The 17,027-nt window shown below is 40.6% G+C and overlaps 1 protein-coding gene across 4 annotated transcripts; it reads right to left on the bottom strand.

Annotated features, from left to right (window-relative positions):
- Positions 1-3,983: 3,983 nt before the first annotated feature.
- tfap2c (transcription factor AP-2 gamma (activating enhancer binding protein 2 gamma)) lies at positions 3,984-15,334 on the bottom strand. 4 transcript variants are annotated; one of them, XM_046383174.1, is made up of 8 exons: positions 15,200-15,334; positions 11,101-11,562; positions 10,593-10,644; positions 9,256-9,327; positions 8,481-8,703; positions 7,017-7,135; positions 5,653-5,794; positions 3,984-5,515 (listed from the first exon to the last, which is right to left on the bottom strand). In XM_046383174.1, the coding sequence occupies exons 1-8, from the start codon at positions 15,227-15,229 to the stop codon at positions 5,221-5,223; spliced, it is 1,395 nt and encodes a 464-aa protein (XP_046239130.1). In that variant the 5' UTR covers positions 15,230-15,334; the 3' UTR covers positions 3,984-5,220. The 4 variants fall into 4 exon arrangements, with proteins under 4 accessions (XP_046239130.1, XP_046239129.1, XP_046239132.1 ...); XM_046383173.1 differs by lacking the exon at positions 15,200-15,334 and adding an exon at positions 12,252-12,729; XM_046383176.1 differs by lacking the exon at positions 9,256-9,327 and having other exon boundaries at positions 15,200-15,322.
- Between the last annotated feature and the right edge of the window lie 1,693 nt (positions 15,335-17,027).

Genomic DNA, 17,027 nt, shown 5'->3' with positions numbered 1-17,027 from the left:
AAACATGTTGGGCAAATGGTGTGAAGTTTGTAGCATTTATAGGTTAAATTTAGTCAATTTCAGAATGCTCTGACAAACAGATGAATATCTTTTTCTGTCTTGAAAAAGATATTTCTGTCTTCCCTCCCCCTTGATTTTTCTCTTTTGATAAGCTCATATATTGTCACTGACTTGCTAAAAGTAATTAAGCAGGAAGAAATTATATAAAATTCAGGCAGATTTAAATGGAGTTAAAAAAAAAAATAAAACATTCCTCTTTTCTGACAGCTTTGTCATGTGACTTGCTGTGACCCACATAGAAAGGTCATTCAGTCAGAGCTGGCATGAAATACGACCACAGTTCAGTGAATCTGGAGTTGACAAGTAGCCCAGGGCATCCTAATGAGATGAAAAGATTGTATTAGCATGTCAGATATGATCTGTGAAAATAAGAGAAGTGTATGAGTTTCTTTTTTTTCATTAAAGAAGAAGAAAGCAACAGGTAAGCTGAACAAGTCTACACTTGCCTCCTTTCCCAGCTTTATTAGGTGTGTCAAAGGTGAATTACTCATACAGTCCCACAGTTGAGAGCAAAATGTTTGACCAGTTACTAACTTGCTTGTGTTTTGAAAAACACAGCATAAGGAATGACGCATATCAAACAGGTGCAATGTGGTCTGATTAAACCGATAACCAAATGTGAAAATACTCGTAAAATTACATTCAAACTCTAGATTGGACACTTTAGATACTCATCTGACAAGCTCTAACTCAGTGCAAAACTCAGAGGGGATCTATGGCATCAGAGTTATGCTGTAAGTCACAAGTGCAAAAACACTGTGACGCAAAATCATGCACAAATTCAACTAGTTGTACAGGCTGCTGCATACAAGGAACATAACAAAACATAGGGAGAGGACGTAAAGAATGGCACTAAGCAGCAAGTGTACAAAGCAGTCATCACATGTGAGAGAGTTTTCTTAGTGAGCACTGGTAGGCATTCACACTCTCACGGGTGACTCTGCTTTCAAAGTTATGCCCATGCAACTCGACCACACTTTTGACAGTCTGGGTCCGCAACCAAAGGAGCCACTGGCCCTTTTGTGATTGGTCACTTTCGATGTGATCAAGCCCCCCTTGTATGTTGACTAACAGGTTCTGTTAACTGAAAAACAGGCAGACGGTTTGGCCAGACACTTTCAGACAGCTGCTTCTATCATTTTACCCAAACTACTTCAGATGTAACTAGGGAAATGGCGACATGAGAGGTTGAATTTTATGAATTTCAAAGGAGGGTGCGATCCCATTGGAAGAAAACAATCAAAAAAGGGCCAGTGCCTCCCTTGGTTGCTGCCCTGCATTGTGAAAAGTCAGGTTGATTCGCATAAGCAGCTTCAAAAGCCGAGTTACCTGTTAGAGCGTGTATGTTCTCCATTGTGATATACCAGTATTAGCAGTAACAGTGATATAAAAAAATGTAATATTGATATTGTGTTAATAATACACATATCATAATACTATGTAAATAATCCCGCGTCCATGTCGGGCCTTCTGAATCTATTGTTTGTCAGTTCATCTGGCTGCTTTTTCACTGTTCATTAATTGTTCTTTCTGAACACTTTTGAACAGTTATGGTTACAGACTCTTTGCACCTCCCTCTTGAATTTACCTTGGGATCAATAAAGTATCTATCTATCTATCTATCTATCTATCTATCTATCTATCTATCTATCTATCTATCTATCTATCTATCTCCCTACATTCATATTTTGTGTGTAATTCATTTGGCAAAAGAGAGACAAAACAAATATAAATTTCACTGATAGCATTTACTTTTTTAAAAATTTTTACTGATATTGCTATTGTGAATTCAACTGGCCATGATAATCTTGTAGTGAAAATCTAATATTTGATAATCCTAGCCCTCCATAGGCTGCCAATGGGAATGCAGCTGCCTGTACAACCCTCAGTTGCTGAATTTGTCTGCAAGGACCTCTGCAAGCGGCAGCGTGTGAAATAATATAATTTGTCAGTGAGCATGTCTTTTGTGTGTGTGTTCACGACATATGATATAAATGTGACACCATAAGAATCTCTGCCACTGACAGTAAAGGTGAAGAAAGTGCACATGGACATGTGCATGTTTAATAGCTCACGACTGCCTAAGAAAAATCCCTGTGATGTGACACTTTGACAGGGTGACAACATGAAAGAGAGTCAAAAGAAAGAGAGAAGGGACAGGGTCAATAACCTCCAATCAAAGCCTCAGACACAGGCAGGTGCTGTCTCAACCATGTTGAACCGGTCATCAAAGACGCTCAAAATCCACCACCTCATTCTTTCTCCTCCAGCATTCACCAGTACCTCCCTTTCCGTTTTCTACCACCTCCTCCTCCCATTATTTATTCTCTCAGGGCCAAGAGTACAGGCTAACATGAGTAACTGAAAGCAGTTAAAGTCAACCGCTGCAGTGAGCCACCAGGTTGACAGGTCTGGTTAGGCAGGTTCTGAGGGGAGAGGCTGATACTTGTTTAACTGCTAGGTATGGCAAACTGCTGCTGCTACTGCTGCTGCTGCTGCTGCCTCTCTTACAGAAACATGAAACTTTTGTGAAACATTGGTTTCACCTACTGACCTCCAAAGTGGGATATATTGCTAATGCAGCACATATGAGAAGAAATGTTTGTCCAGTGTACTGTTTTGTACTGAATTAGAAATAAAGTTAGAAATCCAGTGTTGGTGTTAGCCATAGTAACACCAAACCTATTACTAAGAAGTTTACTGTAGCTGTAAGCTCCTGAAACACATAAAGCAGGCAGATCTATGGGGTTCTAAAGTGCCAATAGCATGCTACCATCCCAGATGAAAAAGAGGTGTTACATGTAGAACTTGATTTTGATTTTTTACAGCATTTTTGGTTGCTGTAGGTTAGCTGCTAATTTCCTCTTCTTCTTCCTCTTCTTCCTAACTGCTTATAGTTACCGTACTTTAGAAATTCCCCAGTTTTGGGTCACCCACATAACACATCATCAAAACATCACACCCCTGTCCAATCCCTGTTAGCTTCTCCATTTAACACAGATGCTGATTCACTTTGTTACCACCTCTGCTGCCAGCTCCACTGCAGAACAACAATACTCCTTGTTCCATGTTTATATTTTTTATGCAAAGTGGCGAGGCAGAATAACGGTGCCCTATCCCTGCCTTAAGGAAACTGTGTAAAAGGAGTCATTGCGCAACACATTTCCTACCTATTCTGGTGAAGTTGGGTCTCACCAATGCCGTTGTGCTTTTGGATTTGCTGCTCCGTTTGTCACTTCAGGGCCACCATACAGACCACACGAATCAGCAGAGACTGGCTCGGCAAGTTATGATTAAGCAACCTTGCGCCACATGTAAACCCCATCTGCAGTTTTACACATTTTCTCACAGACATCAAAGAAAATAATCATCTGCAGTGCGACACTTGTGGCACAACATTCCCACAGAATAACTATACATCAAAACTGAAAGCAGATTGAATTCGTGTGGAAATAGAAAATCGAAAAGGAAATAGAAATGCAGGAATTATAAAAGAAAGAGGAAATATCAGCGAGCACTACAACAAGCGCAGGAAGAGAGGGTGTTAAGGGATGGGCTCTTGGAACAATATACAGTATTCAGTATGTGTCAATAGTTTGCTAAGTTTAAACATAAACAAGCCATTTGTCGGCTCTCAGTTGTGCATCTTTCATCATTCATCACATGATGTACTTTTGAGGTCTTTGCCTTCTCTGAGCCGCACAGCCTATTTGTGAAACTAAGTGAGAGCAGATAATGATGGCTATTGTTGCCATTAGTTTGGGGACTTTTCTTTGCTGCTTATTAATAGAAATATTTCCAACACATGACTTAACCATCATCTGTAAAATACTGCTTAAAAGGAGGCTAAAGAACAATAGTGCACAAAAAATGTGTGTGTGTGTGTGTTCGTGTGGTCCGGGCAACATCACTGACTCACTGAATCAGTCTTTCATTTTATTTTTATTTTTCCTGAAACAGTTTTTTAAAGATATTTTTCAAAAAAGTATATCATGCCCACTTCCTAACCTCTACTTGATAAAAAAAACTAACCCATTTATAAAAGTTTAACACATCATCATAAAAAGTGAAACCATACACCAGAGTGATACCATTATTTACACAAGCCCATTAAATTACAACATAAATTAGAAAATATTTACATCCAGGACAAGACACTGGATAAAATTCTATGTTTGGAATTTAATGTCTAGTTAAAAACATTTTTAAAGAAAGAAATATATACATTTACACACATTCTCACAACATACGTACACTCTGGCAGGACTGAACTGGTGATAGGCTGACGGTAAGTTGGAGTTTTTAAATACTAAGAATGATCACGTGGTCACAAAAATAACGTGTTCTTGCTGCCAAGTTTAAAAGACAGAATAACATGGGAAGCATTGTTACGCCCATAATCCACATGAACACTGAAGAGGCTTTAAAGTCCCTGGATTTGGGTCGAACACAGACTGACAAACCAAAAACTGTCTTTTCTCATTCAGGCCTACATAAGATTCAAATCATCTCTCAGGAACAAAGCACAATAACACTGCAGTCATTTTGAAGTGGTTGTACAAATGAAGCACAGAAAAAAGAAGTCGATTTTCTCCCCTCTCTTTCTCATATGAAAAAAATTGTCCTTTGCAAGTCCATTGAGACACAGGAAATCAGTGGATTTGCCTCCAGATAAAGCAGGGGGTGGGGAGGTGGGGGTACGGGTTGGGGGGGTCTGAGAGGAATTCACAGCCACAGCAGCTCATCTTGAAATGATGTCCTCTAGGGAGCATAAAACAGTACGCACTTTATTCTTTTCCTGCTCTTGTCAACAGAGTGCAGGTCTCACGGTTGTAGCATCAGCACATTGGCAACTGTATGGAACTGCATAGTGATATGATAAGGTGTATATTATGCCATAGGACCAGTGCACGGGCATTCACCACAGGTGTTGATCCAGCAGTGACAAGTTCTTAGGAATCATCAACTTCTCAAAAAAATATAAGTTCAACAGTGCGAGTACACACACATGCACACGCACAGTCATACAAAAAGTCACCTCTCAAAATGACAATACTTATCAATCAATATTGATTTTTTTTAAAGTCCAAAAGGGGTAGAGGGGGCAGCAAGATGAAGGGACTCGGGGTCTCAAGTTCATAAGGATTCTCCTTTGAGCTCTCATTTCCTGTGCTTGTCCATTTTGTCGGTAGATTTACTCCCACTGTCTGAGGATCCCTGGGTGTCGCTACCGGAGCTCAGGTACATCTTGTCCAATTGTTTGAGCGCCTCGTTCAGGTAGTTCTGAAGTGAGGTCATGGCGGCACAGATGGCTGGGGAGCCAAAGCCGTGGGTGATGAGGCTGAAGTGGGTCAGGCAGCCTTGGATTCCAGGCTCCATGATGGGGGCCGGTCGAGAGTTTCCCAGTGGTGAACGGTCCTGAGTGAGCAAGTCGGTGAACTCCTTGCAGATTTGCCTGAGAGTAGAAAATCAGAATGGTTTAGCGAAAGGGAAAATGCTTATATTAACTACGTTTACTGATTCATTGTGATCTGAGAACAAGTTCAAAGGAACTTGCAATGCAAATTGCAATCATCCATATAAAACACCTACTTGGCAGCTAGGAGCATGTTCTTGCGAGAGTTAACCTCGTTGCGTTCCACGTGCGACCTGCCCAGGTATTCAGCAATTGCCTTTGCGGGGAATTCTGTCTCGCAGACGTAGCCAAAGTCTCTTGCTAAATGAACAGCTTCACCTAAAAGGAGAAGAAGAATAAAGGAACCTTGTAAGAGAAAAGAAAGTCACCTCTCAACCCAGGTCAGACAGTTTATGAAAATATGAAGATTAATATTATTTCCACAAATATCATTGCATATTCTCTTACTCACTGGGTAAAAATCATATGGAAAGCTGGCCGGCCTCAGCAAATTGCCGATTTAGAGCATTATATTAGCAGCACCGTTTTGGCCCTGATACGCACAAGCATCAAGGCACATGAAGTGAAGCAGCTGAACTACAGAATAATCAGTTGTCCTCAGTCTTCTAGCTTGAGGGAACAAGAGCTAGCGAGATGAATATATTTCTGTCTTGAAGGTGGTTTAACTTGCATGGTCATAATGGACTTATGTGGTTAAATGCTAGCAGATAGCGCCCACGGCACTAACAGCACCACTTATTGATAAATACGCACTCCACTTGAGGACACGGACAGCTATTCAGAAGCACAAGCTTTAAGGTCAGCAAGCCCTCCTGGCAAGTTGAACACAAGATAACAATTCAGCTTTGAAGGTCTCTAAATAACACAAGCCTCAAGTCATTCGCCTGCACAGAATCATCAGCCTGTTCATAAAAAAAATAGGTGCGTACGCAGCACGACAGGAAAAATATTTTACCTTAGCCCCCGGCAGATGATTAATGTGATAATGTGTCCATGGTGAAGTGTCACTGTCTGGCTAAGGTATGACTGATGATGTTTTTTTAATATCATTGACAAGGGAACGTGAAGGTGTCATGTGGTGTTGTCATTGGAATTACACACCTCCCTGACATGAAATCATTTTTGTCCAGGTTACATCGTGCAGACATTAAAAGAAAGACTATTTCAGACAATGTGTAGCTTACAGTGCTGGGTAAGCAGTCATAAGTGTGATAGAATTGAGCCAACTGAGCTGAATTATATCAGGTCTTTTTTGATGGCTCAAGAACACAAGATCAGCTCAGTCACAAAATGACAGAATCACCAAGAAAGCTTCTTGAGTAAAAGAAAACTTTATACTATTCACGTTGTCTTTATACAGCGGAGTGTTTCAACAATGAATGGCGTGTGGAGAATGGCTTAAGATTCTGTACAGTACGTAAAACACAAACACTGTGCGAATGAGACTGACATTCTCACACTGTTAGAGTGACATTCCAGTCGTTCCAAACGGCAATTACACCTTAGAGGATGCTGTGCACTGCTGAGTAACATGTCATACCTTCTACTAGTGAAGTAAGCAGAGTGACATTGGCTGCTTTCCTTCTTCCTGCAGGCAGGTTGAGCCCAATTTTATCCAGCTTTTCTCTCAGAGAGCGCCCTCCATTTTTCGACTTGGCCCTGCAGAAGGAGAACAACCAAATACATATCAAGCCTACAGTTGTGAAGAAATTCTGATGCGTGATGCAAGATTGTAATCTTTTTTTTCACGCAATGTCTCGAAGTTTATAGAAAATTGTTAATGGAGGATTAAGAAATTAATACAGCATTTGAAAGTCTCTTCACACATTATCTTTCCTTCAAGGACATTTTACTCATAAACTGGGAGGAACAAACAATATCAGTTTGCATTACTGTTGTGACTGCAGCGGCAGAAGGTATTGCAGACATGACCTGTCAGGGGAGACCTTGCACTTACTCTTCTATAAGATCTCGTTGTGCACTCTTGACACTTGATAAACTCTTGTTACTATTTTGTTGTATTCCTTGTACAATGACAATAAAGGCTTCTGATTCTGATAACAAATAAATCACGCCAACAAGCTGTCCTGACACAACTGATGCTTCCACTCCGAAACATAGCAGAGAAATCACTCGTACACACAGCCGCAGAAGCGCTTTAACTCTTCAGTTTTCTGCATGGCTGGCTGGGCAACCTCTCCCTCTCCATGGCGGGTGCATCTTTAGGGAGGCGAGGGTGTGTGAGTGCCCCCACCCCTTCATCGCCTTTCCCGTGCTGTCCCTCTGCTAACGATCCCCCTCCTATTGCTATATGACCTACTTATAATGTCTGTGATTTTGTGTGTGCGCATGTCAGCATTAACACGCGCACATGGGAAGTGGCAAACATGCACTCCAAGCACAAAATGCTCTGGTCAGGGTTGTCGAGTACATACTGTAACCTCGCAGTCCCTCAACAGACAGACTGCCGCACTAACATATGTGCCATAAGGTTAACTGCCCTGCCACAGATGAAGCTACCCATGCTGCAACTCCTGACAAACACAAAAACACACCCACAGAGTTTTTAGATTGGTACTAACTATGTTGATGTAACCTATCCCCAGAGGAAGCAGAGAACCAAAATTGCAAACCGCACAAAGAATGTCACAAACCTTACACAAAAAACTGATGAGCCAGACCAAATGAGCCAAGCTGTGCTTTCAGAAAAGCCTTTCCCATGGGCTGCTGAGCTTTAGTCTACAGATCACTAGAGCTGGAACTCCTCAGTTTGACAACTATTTATATCTGAGACAATCGGATAACCTTATCAACAGCTTGCAGATGACAGGGTTATTAATAAAAATGGAATTTCAAAATTTAAAAAGGAAATTATCTTTGGGTTAGTTGCCCGAGCTTTCATCAGATCAGTTACTACTATACTCATGTGTTATGGTGAGGACCTTAAAAACAACAACAGGGAAATAGCATTTAATCCAGCCTGCTGACATGTTTGAGCGCTGACCTGCGTAAAACCCCTCCCAGGAGCGATGCATTGAGGCACTCAGGGGGTGACAGACGTCTCTGAACCTCGGCCACGGTAACCTTGTACTTGGATGTGGAGCTCAGCAAAGAAAGACGGCCCGGTACGGAGCAGAATACCTCTGTTGGGTTTGATACCATGCCCAGCAGGGACTCTTTCTGGAAAGGAAGACCCAGCGCATTGCCTTTGGGTAAAGTGACAGGACCTGGAGGGTGAAGACAAAGAAAATGTGGGTAAGTTGAAGAGTGAAGAAGTACAAAAGAAAAGGCAAAAGATCAGGTTTTGTGAAAGAATTTGTTTATGTATACACTTTTCTGTGTATGTACATAAGCTCTAATCATCATAATCCCCTCTGTGCAGCAGGGAATCTGTGTTTTCTTGTACGTAATCACAAGGAAGAGTGTGTATGCAGCCCGGCCTGACTGAGAACACTCTGCTGTCGGAAAGACTTTCGAAATATCGTGTGGTTTTCCAAACAGTGGATGCCTGATGGTTAAACAGCTAAAATGCCCTCATGCCAAACACCATCCACAAACAGGTACACACATACAGACTGTCCTTCATCTAAGCCACAGATACACCTCTGTACTGTTTATTATTTGATCTCACAAGTTCTAGGTATTCTAGAAATTGTGTGTGTTTTATGCTGGTTTGTTTGATGAAATTTTTAAACCTCCCCCCCCACAAAAGCACTGACAAGAATCGGACAAACAAAACAGTACAGCACACTACAAAACAGAGCTATCTTCATCCTCACCCGCAAGAATGCCCCCCTGATAATAAGTCCTCTGTAAGCGATCAAGGTTCCTGCCACCTCGCAGTCCTAATACTGAGACAGAAATCACAGTCATATGAGTACTTCAAGGCTCCTCTGGGGCACATGGCTGGGAATGACATGCCATTGTTTACAAGTGGAAAACCTAGATTGCCCATAGCGTGTCCTAAAGCATGAGAACAATATAATGAGCCATCACTGATTTCCGAAACAACTGAACACTGGTTGGTTTACTGTGCTGTGCAAATTGCTTTCTGCTTGTAATTATGCATAGAAATACTGTAACACTTTTTTGCTGTTTTGCTTAACAAAATAAAATAACACTGTATTTATTGTAAAATAGCACACATTAATGTGATTAAATTAACCACACCACTGTGGCACTGGACATGATAGGGAGAAAGTAAAGAGTGAGGTTTATATTTTAAAATGAAAGGTAAAACCTGACTTTTTATGATAAAATATATCATAGCTTTATAAATATTTATCTATCTATCTATCTATCTATCTGCATATGGTTTGAATAAATGGAGAATGCAATACGTTGCTTTGGCTAATCTTCCTCTGACTCAAAGTCTGTTAAATGGAGCCCTGATGACAAAACAGCAGGACTAAGATCTCCCTCAAAACATTTCATGTCCCAACAAATTACTAAACTGTCCTTCACATGCAAGCCTAATGCCACACCCTGTCAAAAGCTGGTTCTGCTGAGCCAAACACTGCTTCAAGATCAACTCATGATTTCCTGTTAAACTTAACAGAAAAGAGGTGCAATTGCAAGCTTAACCAGCCTAAAGGTGATCCAAAGCTTTCCTCTTCTCTCACAGTCAACACAGAGGTTGCGAGATTGCTCAGTTTTCATGTCTTGTCAATAGCCTGTCATTTTTTTTTTTTTTTTTTGAAAGGGATCAGTTCTTTCCCACTGGGCATCCATTCAAGCACCTTCACCAACAGAATAGGCTATGGATCATATCAAGCTTAGATAAGTGCAGCTCATGGCTAGGAGGATTATCAGTGTATGCAGTGCAAGCACAAATACAAGACTCCTCCTTTGCTGTACTCTCACACTGAGTGCCCTGACATGCCACTATAGAAGTAATTGTTATGACAATTCCAAGTATGGGTGAAAGAGTGAAAAAAATACAGCCCTTACGGTAAATTTCCAGCCCTTGCCAGTAATTACTGCATCTTTATTTGGTTGTACATAGGCACATGTACCCCAGGCAGCATGTTTCAAAACTTTTTTTTCTTGTGAAGTAAACAGAACTGTGGTTGGTTGCAATCGTGGATTAGATTAGCCATACATAGAGTACACTCACCTTTTTTGATGACTGTCTGATCTGCCATAATAATACTGTGGTCATCTACATGCTGATAAAGACAAGAAAAGAAAAGAAGCACCGATAAGCCATCACATAGTGTACTGTTAAAAAAAAAAATACAATGTTAAAGCCATAGCAAGCTGAAATTAGTTTCTGACAAAATGATCAACATCTATCCAGATTATTTTCTCTCTCCATCTTCTTTTATGCAAAGAACAATAATAATAATAATAACAATCTAGCTGTAATATGGGGATGACATGCTTAACCAGTTGATAGAGGTGACTGTTTTCTTGTTTGTTTGTTTTTTCTTAAGGTATCAAAATATTGTGCCTATTTAAGATGCTGTAAAGGAGTTATCTTGAGCCTCATTTTCTGCCTTAACTGGATCTAAAAACTGTATTACGGTAATTGGTTGCCTTTGTTAGTAAAGTGAACATGACTTCCACACACCTCAGCCACTAAAGTGTAATTTCAAAGAATCATCTCAATCAAACCCACTCACTTGAACATCCTCCAGTCCGTGCCCCATGTCGTGCATCCCCATGTTATCACCAATAACCGACGACTCAATGCTGTGCGCGTGTGGGGGCAGCAGCTCCGGCCGGCGGAACCCTTCCTTCCTCATCACGGATGAGCCTCCCTCCAGGCCCAGGATCTGAGTCGCCAGGCCGCTTCTCCCGTGCGCACCGAGCCCATCCTGTCCTTGTCGACCAGGCCACGGCTGCTGCTGGTTCGAAGAGGGCGACTGGTGTATGGAGTTGATGTTGAAAGGGTCTCCGAGGTGGGAGTAGGGGTCACTGGACTGCGGGTAGGAGATGGGCTGGTAGGGAGGCGGGAAGTACGGGGGCTGGAAGTCCGAACTGGCCGAGTGCGAGAGGGAGGGCGACGGGCTGTAGAGGTGCTGACTGACCGCGGGCAGGTGAGGCAGCCGGGGGTTCCCATTGCTGTTGCCGTCGTGCCTTTCCTGAGAGACGGAAGAGACAGAGAAGCTGTGAGAAATGACAACAAGATGGCATGTAGTGGTGACATTTGTCCCCCGAGGGAATACGTGTCTGTTACCCACGGACACTAGGTCCACTGAATGAAAGGATAAATGAAGAGCGTAATGTGGTTAGACTATCAATTTAATATTAACGTAGGCTATGTTTTATTATTCTTATTTGGTATGGGACAGAAAGGTGCATTTTTGTTTAAATTAAATTGGTTGTTTAAGTCATAATAAAATGTCTATAATGACACAAAATAATAATGGCTAACTTGCGTAAAAATTACCTTTTGCTACTTTTGGATTTTATTATTATTTTAATATGATATGGTAATTATTATTATCATGTTGTTTAAGAAATAATTCTGTGCTTCTCTTTTTTTTTTTCTTTTGAAAAATTACGCCTTGTTTTTTCCGCTCTGCGCCTCAACTGTTTTTCAAAACTTGGATGACTTTTGGGCTTTTGCCCTCCAGTTGTGGCCAGTTATGTAGTGCGGGCTGTTTAGGATTTTCAGTTTTCATCTCTCCTCTTCTTATGCTGGTTTATACATGTTTACCATTAGCATATGATGGAAATCACCGTTGTCGTTGAACATCAAACTTTTGTCCGATGTCAATAAAGGCGCTTTCCCACCCCCCCTGTTTTTGTACATCTTCTCGAAACTCACCTCACAGTCATCCTCATATTTTACGTTGTCGGCTAATTTCCACAACATTCTGAGAGAGAAAAGGGCTCTCCGTCACGAAATCAGAAGAACAATAAAAATAAAATATTGACGTCTACGAGTTAATCCAGGTACGAAAAAAATGAAGAGCCTCCTGTGGTAATGACCCCCGTGTTGTTCAGCTGCGACGAAGAGGCGAAGTTGTGGGTGAAGGCTTTAGGGGCGAACTGACCGATCGACTATCCAACCACAGAGAGAAGTTTCCACAGCCACTATGAGAGAAAATGATAGTTGCCAAGCAGTATTTCCCCCTTTCTGGTCAATGTGCTCTGTAGCTCTGTTGTGGAGGTGGGCGAAAACAGTGCATATAATAAACTTGACTCCCTCTTATGGACAAAACTGCAATGTTCAGTCTTATTGGCGCATTCATGAGCGCTGTACTTTATCTGCACAGCAGCAGCGACTGGGCGTCACCCTGCCCGGTGATGTCAGTGAAGATGGGAAATGAAAATATTGCTGATTGGCGGGACAGCGGTCCAATCAGAATTCTGTCCGTAAGTACACTGTCAGATATTTAAAGCCAATGACTTTACTGTAACCCATTTTTCGCGGCTTTGCAGTGAGTAAAGTCTCTCAGGACCAGTTTGTTTTAGTGCATTTGTTTATCCTGAGACCCCATCCGGTGATTTGAAAGCGCGGCTTTGAAATGTAAAGGTGTAAGCTCTGTTTTAGGTTTCGTTTTCATTCGAAACACTTGGTTAACTGAGTACTTCAAAGATTTCGTTCTTTAAATGCTGGCCCCTATTATTAAGCGTCCAACTAACGTCATCTCTTGTTAAGTCCTCGTGCTTTTTTTCTTTTCTTGAATTAGGACTAAGCAATGTTGCAGTGACGGGTTGCCGGGTTGCTCAGCGGTCGTACCTCATGATGTGGTTGTGACGTTTGGTGGATTGCCTCTCGGCCAATCACATTGTTCGGTTCGAAGTGTTCTACAATTTTGATGGTGTTCTTCATAATCAGGCTCCTCAGAAGATAAGCTACATTTGTTTTGACAGAGCGGTGGTGACGAGTTGTTGTTGTTGCTTTTTTTTTTAAAGTAGGTTAAGAAAAACTTAATTTTATAACTGATGTTAAAGTCAGGATATACCAATATAAATTACATTTTGCAATTAGCAAGTGTTGCAAAGTATTTTTAATTATACCCTAACACTGAAGTAGGATCAGATTTGAATGATTTTGATCTGAATTCTATTTTTTGAATTCTAATAATAATTATTAGCATTGATGTTGCCGTTATGAGAAGTTCAGGAGAAAAATAGCCTCCTGTTGCCTACATTCTTTATGCATCCAAATGATTTTGGTTAGCCACGTTTTTGACGTGAAAATCCGCGAGATGTTGCAGCTCTACGGTTTTAATACCGAAATAGAATAATGGGCATTCAAATGAATCCCTGACATTATAAAGTCGATGTTTCACAGTGGTGGTGGTTAAGTGCTTGTTTCAAACCGCAAATAAGCCCGAGGGTTTAGCGGCATTATTCTCTCAAAAACCTCCAAAGCTCAAAGGATCTCAACAAATAAGTCTTTCTTAACTTAATTTCCATTTTGGTGGAGCGCTGCAATGTCCAAAACAAGGCTGCTTTGAAGCTTTGAGATTCATCATATCCCGAAGTGATGACAAGAGGTGTTTCTTTGCCCTTCTTTTTTAATTATGGCGACCTAACTATTCATTATGTTGTTAAGTTTTAAACCTCTTAAATTCAGCTTTCTAAAGCAGGCCTTTCTCCTTCCTCGACAGAAAGTAACGCTCTGCTGTATGTCCATTAGGCATTTCTCTAATTGTTTTGAATGGTTTGTCGAGTAGGCCTACTGAATGTCAGATTATAATTTGTGAGATTACTCGACAGACCTTTGTCTTTTAGGATAACAGCCCGTGGCGTCCGTCCACCCACGCTGTGATGATCTGCTGTCCATGGGAACAACAGGACGTGGGCGACTGAGGATTATCTCTTTTTTTTGCGTGTTGGTCCTTGGTTTGTTGTGATGCGAAACAGAGCAAAATGCGCGCTGATTAAATGTTATTTTACGTTGGAAGAGACAGGGAACAGACATAAAGGAGGTTAGTCACGCGTGGCCTGACAGTGAGTTTCGAACAGTCCTGACGCTCAGCTTGTCACTTTAACTTAACTGCACTTTACTACACTGACAACCTGCTCAGCTGATGTCAGGTGCAAAGGTTAAATGGATCCGTGACCAAACACAAATCGTTGAAAAAGTTCATTCTAGTTTTTTTTTTTTTTCAGTTGGTTGCTTTAAATGCAATGTGCATATTTATTGTTATAAGAGATATTTTAAGGCTCCTTTATGATGTGGCTTTTCACAATAAAACTCAATAAAATCCAAAGTTCTTTTTTTTTTATTTGTAGACTGCTGAATACCAACAAATACCACAGAGCTATAAGGTCACTGTGATATTCATTTGATATTCATATACTGTAAATGATCTATAGCCCGTTATGTTAATATTGGAATATGTTTGCACTCACTGGTGAGATTAGTTTAGCTGCATTTACTTTACTTTTTGATATTTCTGAGTTCCTGCGGGACTCTTTTACCATTTAATAAAATAAATTATTGTTGTGATTATTTTGTAGAGATTATAAAAAGATGTATACCTAACTATTATGTTACCGTAAGCATAACAAGTACCAGTGGTTTGAAATCCAGCAGCCTAAAAGCGAAAGACTTGAAGGTTTTGAGGGGGTAAACCCTGGCCTTACTGACATTACCGTCGGGTTTATTCAAACGCGCATGCGGCGCTGCGCGAAGAACAGGTGATTATGGTGGAAAGTAATAAAACAAATTTCGGCTCAGCAGCAAAAGCGATAAACACGATGCAGGTTGGGCTAAATTAACTCGGCTGGAAAAGGAAAACACACGAATGAACTCACCCTCCAGTCTATCCTCTCCAGCACAGACATCTGCAGAGCTCCACTCACAGCAATCCCACTGAGACGTTTCGAGCGAGTGAAACCATCAGAGGTCGACTTTGCCGACTTCACCTGACTGTCGTGCAGTACGCATGCGCCCTGCAGTGTGGGCTAATACACCTGAATGGAGTAAATCAAAGCAATCAAACCAGAATTTCTCTATGAAAACTTGCAGTTATTATGTTTTATTTAAAGAAACGTGCGTTGGCCAATAAGAAAATGGATTAAAGTTAGAAAAGGAGCGCACAGATATTAAAAATAGTCTTTTATTTTTTACTAGTAGAGGATCAATATACGATTTACAGGATTACCAATATATAATTATAGTTAATCTCATAATCATCTGCTATTGAGTAAAAAAGCAACAATGTTGTACAGGCTATGGTTTAAGAAAAGACGAAAAAAAAAAAAAAACGATGTGAGGAAATTTCAAGATGAGGTAATTCCACCCCCAAAGCCACATCGCCCCAGGCTGACCAAAAGAATCTGCTTTCAAAAGCCACTGAGGCTTTTTAAAGCCTTGAAATGACTCTTGTTATCTGATCTCGCAAAGACGTAAGCTTAAACTAATGAACAGATCAAAGTGACCTCGCTATGTGGTTGAGAATGTAGCTTAAATCTCGCTCTGCCAAAATAACTTTATACCCCTCTGATCTGCATCCATGACACCTGCCATAAAATATAGCTTCATCAAATGATATGACTTCAAATAATTAGGAGAAATAATGAAAACAACTGTGTCTTACAGTAAAATGCTGATATTGCTGAAAAGAATAATTTAATTCCCATCTTCAGTGTCTATTTATCAGTTGACGATTAATCGACTTTCGTTGCAAAACACCAACTGCATGAACTGTTTAATGTTTCTGTTTCAAGTGTTTTTAATGTGAAGAGTATAGAAGCATCTTCTTTTTCTGCTGATAAGAGACTTAAAGCTCACTTCACGGTGTACTGTGATGTTTGTTTTCGTAATGTATGGCTGTTTGCTTCAAAAAAAAGAAAAAGACAACACATATTTTGTGTTTCTAGAGGGGGAAAAATCGAACAGACATGTATAGGCCTATGATTTCCAACTATTTGAGAATTTCCCCATTGTGGGACAATAAAGGAAATCTCATTTTAATTTAATCTTATTTCCACGTATTTATGCTGCATGGGCCCAATTGATTACTTTTAAAAAATCATATATTCATTACAAATATATAGTGAAGGTTTGTCTCTAGGAACATCCACTCAGACCAGAAAATTTATTTTAGTGCGCCACATGAAACCAACACCATTCTTTGAAAAGTATAGCTACCACTGAAAAATACAAGTAAAAGAAAAGGCTTCATGCATCGGTTCCGCACAAAGACGGACTCTCTATGGTGACCAACAAGAGGACGATTTAAAATAACTTTCATAAGCTTCTGCGGTTTTGATTATTGCTGCATTATTTCTTTGTAAACCTTCTATCCAGTGATCTAACGTGCGCAGAAAGATAAAAATCAACAACATAAAAACATGTCATAGACTGCAGCTGGATGAAGACAAGAGGACGCAGTGTTTATTTAAATTTTTAGCCACAATGATTGGATTATTTATGGTGTAACTTACATTTAATGAGAAGCAGCCAGAGTCTACTTCCTCAGTCCGTTTATTCCCCTGCGGCCGCGGTTTGAGTCCATAAAATCAGAGGGTGATAGGAAAGCCTCTGCTGCCACCTTGTGGCTAAAATCTCACATCACTACAGTATTACCTAAAGATCGATATTTGGACAGGATGTGTTACATAAATAATAAAATATTTC

Source organism: Scatophagus argus, chromosome 3 (genome assembly GCF_020382885.2).
Source record: "Scatophagus argus isolate fScaArg1 chromosome 3, fScaArg1.pri, whole genome shotgun sequence".
Taxonomy (NCBI): Eukaryota; Metazoa; Chordata; class Actinopteri; family Scatophagidae; genus Scatophagus; species Scatophagus argus.
The sequence above is the reverse complement of the archived record's forward strand: the minus strand, read 5'-3'. Positions and strand labels throughout refer to the sequence as shown.